The sequence below is a fragment of the Anopheles arabiensis genome, chromosome 3, assembly GCF_016920715.1.
Source record: "Anopheles arabiensis isolate DONGOLA chromosome 3, AaraD3, whole genome shotgun sequence".
Taxonomy (NCBI): Eukaryota; Metazoa; Arthropoda; class Insecta; order Diptera; family Culicidae; genus Anopheles; species Anopheles arabiensis.
Genome location: NC_053518.1, coordinates 75,084,902 through 75,091,056, shown reverse-complemented (window position 1 = coordinate 75,091,056; position 6,155 = coordinate 75,084,902). Strand labels below are relative to the sequence as shown.

Here is a 6,155-nt window from a genome sequence, read left to right as displayed (position 1 = left end):
TATTTTGTTGGGAAACTTTAAAAACACATTGAAAATATAAAATAAACATAGCATGGTTCGAAAACATTAAGATAACTCCGATAAACAGAAGAAAAACTTGTTTAGAGCCAAGTATTAAGGTAAGAAATCATAAGCAAACTGAAGAAAAAAATTGACGAAATAAAAAAGTGAAAATAACATTTGTAAAGTAAACATAAACTAACACAGAGACAAACATTTCTTTACAGATGAAAAAAACATTTTTGAGGACTCACTATGGTATTTTGAAATATGTTTTTTACGTTTTATTCAGCGAGATTTGCGCCTTTCCACGGCAGCAAACGAAAACCATAAAATCTTTTATAATTATGTAGTAGCTCTTAAGAAGTTCTATGGTTGTAATGTTTGTAAACTCATTGCAAATCTTTGCTTTGTCTTAATCCAAATCTTATTTCCATACAAATATCTTTTAAACGTACTCCTAATAATGTACACGTTCCATTTCACGGGTAGTCCCATCATTCCTCCCCTTCTTCCTTCACATCCATCGGATCTGGTGCCGTTCTCCATTCGTCACCGAGCGAGTCCAGCTTGGCCTTCAGAAACTCAACATCCCGGGCGCGACTTCTGGTCATCTTTTGTACCCTGTGAAGGCTGTAGGTTGGAATAAAGTCAAAGCACATCGGTGAAAAACGGCCGTAGATCACTAGAATCGTCTCCAAACTTACCGGAAAACAAGCCGCTCGTTGCTGCGCTGCAGGGCTTTGCACTTCTCGTGCAGCAGCTTCACGCCCCGGCGGTACGCTTCGTTTGTATCGAGCGGAGCGCGTTCGCGTGGCTTACTTTCACTGCTCGCTATTGCGGAGTGCGATTTTACAGGCTTTCCACTGGTCATTTCGGGAAAAATTAGAAAATAAACCAGCGCACGGGAATAGCACAGGTGCGAGTTTGTCCACGATTTGTATGCGGTTTGTTTATGTTTAGATACAGCTGACAGTTGACAGATGTGCAAGCGTACCCGCGCAGCTACAACTTCAGCGGTTGAAATTGTCGTTACACTATGGTAGTGCGGTGGACGTTTGTCTATGTACAATTTATTTAATTTATTTTAAGCAAGTTAAATTGGAAAAAAATCCATCTATTCGGGCGTAATATTGCTTATGTATGGTGTTTTTTGTCTGCAAAAAGATTAAATTACGTTGCATGGTTTTTAACCGTAGTTATTTTGCCATAAGGGTTTCGGCTGCGTGAACGCGAAAAGATTGACGAATATTTGGCTCTTTGGAAACCAAACCGCGAAAAATTCAGTGGACCTTTCGTCTACAGGAAAGTTCCTTCCCTTTCCACCAACAAAGCATCGCTAGAACTAGAACGGAGGAGCGATTGGTTTGAATATTATCTTTAACTTTAATTATTTTATTTTGCTTCACATATACAGTGGACTCTATTGAGCACAAAAATGAAGCTTCGTAGCTACTGCGGACAAAATCTACAAAAAAAAAGCAAAACTGAACCAAATGCTTTGGATAATCGACATTATTTTCTAGTGCATAAAATCTGAATAAGTATCTTCAACCCTATTAAAAAACATCACTACAGCTAATGCAAGGCTAGCAAGAAGTGTATCGGCTCTACACTAAGGTTATATAGCAATGGCAAAAAAAACCTTCGTAACTAATCTTTGACAAGTCATTCAAAAAACAATAAACTTCCCTTGAACTTACTGCAGGAGATTTTTTCCTCTATCTGTCTAAAGTGAAAATGTGTCCACTGGAAAACTAACTTTCACAAGTTTGGACTGTAGAAGAGATGCAGGCTTTTTTCATCTCCCTCCACCCTACCACTCGCGAATGAAAGTTCAAAGGTTGTTTATTCTTTTTGCGTTTCACCTCGGCATTACATCGGCACCCGTAATGCACCGTGTGTTTGAAGGTAAGTTTTGAAAAGGGATATAAAACGCATTAGAAAGCTGGTGTTGCTCGAAGTAAAGGCGTGAAGATAAGAAAAAAGGCTTAGCTTAGCTCGGGTAAGTTCTAAAGTTTTAGTTGCCAGTGAAGTGCATTGATACACATATTGAAGTGAGTGTGTGGATACGAAGTGTGTATAGAATTACACATATATACATCAGAGACTGCAAGCTAAGCCATAAGCCTATCAACTTCAAACACATAATGAAAATAATGCAGCAATCTAATTTTAAACATTGCTTAGATTGCTGATTTTTAGTAGTGTTATTTAAGACTTTTTAACTGTCATGTTATATGGATTCCTTAGTAATCAAAACCGGATAACAGACAGATATAAGGAAAGATATACAACGCCTGCCAGCTCGTCTTATATCGGTCGTAAAGCAGTACTTTGCAGACTTGTCAGTTAAATTATGGTATAATTATAGCATGCTTAGGATATTTTCTATGGAACATTTCTCTTTAGGATATTTTTATAGCAAGAAAAGAATTTTAAATTGTTAGCAAATTATTAAAAGATTATTTCATTGATAATTTATAATATTAACATTTAAATAATCTTAAATTAAAAAAAGTTTAATTTAAAAGCTAAAACATGATAAACATGTGTTGGTATGATTGGTTTTATTCACTCTTGAGCATGATATCATTTACTCAAAGACTCTCAGTAGAAAAATCAGAATAGAACGAGAGTTAGAGAACTGACAACATTAAACCATGCAGATCAAGTATTGAAGTGTATGAAGATGAGATACAAATTATTTTTTCATGCTCTATTATTACACACGATGTGCTCATGTCGTTCGTTTCAAACACATTCACGACAGTGCTAGAACATTCCAGCACACTCTTTTACATCCTCTAAACCTGTTGATTTTACTGTTGCCGCAATCCAACTGGAAAGTAAGAGCCAAAGCATAAAAATATACATCAAAGTGATTCGTGCAGAACACGCTATCTACCTCCATTCTTGAGCGCACGTGTCCAAAAACGGCATCCTCCATCACCTGGCCCTACCAAGCGAAATGCGCTGAAATGGCCAGCTGGAGAGGATTCTTGCCAACGGACGCAAGCTTGATTATGGAGCTGCGGCACCTCCAAAGTGTTAGGCCGGATGGTATGATTATTTAATTTTTGATAAGCCCAACCAACGTTCTCTCCTTTCTTTTTTGCACGCATACACAGCCTTCTAACGTCAACGGTTTACCGATGGCAAACAGAAAAAGCGAAGGTCGAAAAGTTGCATCCTTTCACGTGGCCGGAAGATGACAAGGGCGCATACGGAAGGGAGTGTGCGTGTGCGTAGCCGCGAATTGCCCGCCCGGAACGACACATCGCGACACTGGACAAATTAATTCTTCTGCCCTCGGGTACCATGAAGGGATCGGACGATCGGACGCAGGTCGTTAATTTTGCGGCTCTTGCGTGCTCCGTGCTTTGTGGTCGTTTAAGGGTTTTTTTTGTTGTTGTTCCCGTCCATCCTTCTCGTAACCGCACCAAAACTAAATACGGGTACGGTGTGGTGCTTCGTTTGCTTTTTCGACAGCGACTAAATATTTGATCATCTGCCCGCCAGCTTTGCAGGCCGTCTGCGTGTAGCTGGGCTGTCTGGCGCGGTCGTACAGTGCCCGCTTACAGCAAGAACAACAGGATCCTCACACTCACGGTGCGTTTTCTTCAAGGCGCTGTTGCTTTCCAGGCGCCCCACCGGTGGAGAGTGGAGAGTGGTGGATGGAAATTAAACATTCATCGAACCACGGGGTAACAGGATTTGTGCGAAATAGACAGGCAAAGAATGGTTTGCAATGTTGTAGCGGTTTGTGGAGCGGATGTGTGAGCGGGTTGTAACACGTTTGTTCGGGCGTGTAGGGAAGGGAAGGAAGCATTTAAATTCAATAGCAGCTATCAGCGTTTAGTGCACGTTTGTTGGCAGTTCTACTGTTTGCTATCTTGCGCTTTCTTACCATTGGGTCCGCGCGCCTGCAGGCTGAACGGTGTATGAAATTCATTGCAAAATTAAGTCGATAGTTGCTAGAATCTGTTCTTTCTCTGTGGACTATTTTACTATCAATTTTTATTTCCATTTATTAGTTGTCTTATGATGTTTGTGTTTCTGGGAAAATGTTTCTTTTTACTCCGAATTTTCTATAATTTTCGATTCATTGATTGATTGAATGTGTACAATGAAGGGCTGTTTCCTGATGATACAGGGTTTCCCACGATTTATTGGTCAGTTCCCATGATTTTTTGGTGCGTTCCCACGATTTTTTGGTCGTATCCCATAGATTTTTGGTTCGTTCCCATAATTTATTGGTATTTTCCGATTGGATATCAATACAATTGCACCAACAAATTCTGGGAAACGACCAAAAAACCGTGGGAACGCACCAAACAAACATGGGAACCCACCAAAAATTGATGGGAACCAACCAATAAATCGTGGGAAACCCTGTAAGCTGAACACCAGACATGGGCATGAATCTTGTATGTATGAACAGAGCCTTAGATGAGGATTACTGTTAAACAATTGACCAACATTTGTTAAACCGTAACAAAACTTATCCGTAAGATATAATTACAGTATGTGCTTTAATTGCATAATTAATGGAAATACTATCGAAGCCTTAATAAGGCGTATTTAGATAAATATCCCCATTCGAACCCATTTCATTTTTGGGATTTTTAAATAGTTTCTCTTAGTTATACGAGACCTAATTACATAAAAAAGCTAATGGAATTATAATTATAAATTGTTAGTAAAGCAGCGTTTCCTGTTAAATGTCGTGTTGAAACGAGGGTTTTGTTTCAGGGATCATCCATGAATAACGTAACGCTTGTAATTCTTTTCCTCCCAAATGTAATACGATGTAACGCTTCATGTAACCTTCACTATCATTACGGTAACGGTTTGGTGTAACTCCCTCAAACTCTGTTGTTTGAGTTTTGCTGGTCTAATAAAGGATTAATGAAGGATTGGGCCGGTCTGGTGGTACACTCGTCAACTCGTACGACTTAACATCATGCCCGTCATGGGCTCAAGTCCCAAATAGACCGTGCCTCCATACGTAGGACTGACTATCCAAGATAAGCCAAGCTCACTTCACTAGTGGATGTACAGGCAGGTCTTGACCGGCAGCGGTTGATGTGCCAAAAGAAGAAGAAGAAGAAGAAGAAGAATAAAGGATTAAGTTTTGCATACGGTTATATATTATTTCATTCTTAGCATGATCATTCGACATACAAGATTGGGAACAATATTGTTAAAATTTGAATGCTGTTGAAACATTTCATCTGTTTGGAACTCTTCTTTGAAGATGATCGTAGATCTACTTATTTTTCTAGAGGAATTAGAATATTTTCAACCTAATGCAGAGTTTTGAAGCAATTTGTGTTATGTCTTATGTATTTGTGACTATATTAAATCCCTCCATGAGCAGTGTCTACCACCAGCTAATGAGGGATCTCAATGCGTGTTGTGATGCCTTTCAGAGATTTGTTGCACTCAAGAAATATTTATAGTTTTATAAAAAAACATAAATGTTTGAACTTAAACAAAAACTCAAAAAAATCCTATTTCTAACTGACCTCGGTAGAGTCATTTACACATTTGGTTAATATGCAGTCGCGCTCAGTGTCACTGCGATGGGTTTTGCATAGCAGACAGCGAATCAACACGCGGGACGTCCCCAATCCATCTCGTATGCATTAGATTTGGTTAATCTGAGCGTTAGATTTGGTTTCCGAATCGTTTGGCGCTCTGGAATCGGCCATCTGATTCTGATTTGATTGTATTAGAACGTCTCGTGCATTCCTCCCCTAAGCTGCAGGGCGCCAGTGGCGAGTGGAATTAATTCCGTTTGCTCTTTCAGCACTAGAATTGCCTACCAAATGCCTTACCCAAATGTATGGCTCGGAAGATGCGCATAGCATTCATCACGACGGTGCGGGCCTCTTCAGAGCTTGGGCCCGCTTACCTGCTCCCGAGGTTTGCTAGCAGCCTGGCCGTCTGCTTTGACCTTTACAGTTTGTTTAACTTCACAAACATTATGCAGTCACAAGTTTTCTGGCGGGAAGCATTGGCCAGAAGGGCCCCAAAAAGGCAGGGCAGGGGAAGCGTGTAGCATCATCCGCCGGTGTGGCATCAGAACCAGTATCATTATCATAATGCAAACATCACTTCTATATATTGAGCAGACGAGCCTGCCGCGT

General features: G+C 40.1%; 1 protein-coding gene across 1 annotated transcript; it reads right to left on the bottom strand.

Moving 5' to 3' along the window:
- Window positions 1–259: 259 nt before the first annotated feature.
- LOC120901561 (TCF3 fusion partner homolog) lies at window positions 260–964 on the bottom strand. Its single transcript, XM_040309596.1, has 2 exons — window positions 708–964; window positions 260–633 (listed from the first exon to the last, which is right to left on the bottom strand). The coding sequence occupies exons 1-2, from the start codon at window positions 872–874 to the stop codon at window positions 498–500; spliced, it is 303 nt and encodes a 100-aa protein (XP_040165530.1). The 5' UTR covers window positions 875–964; the 3' UTR covers window positions 260–497.
- Window positions 965–6,155: the final 5,191 nt, after the last annotated feature.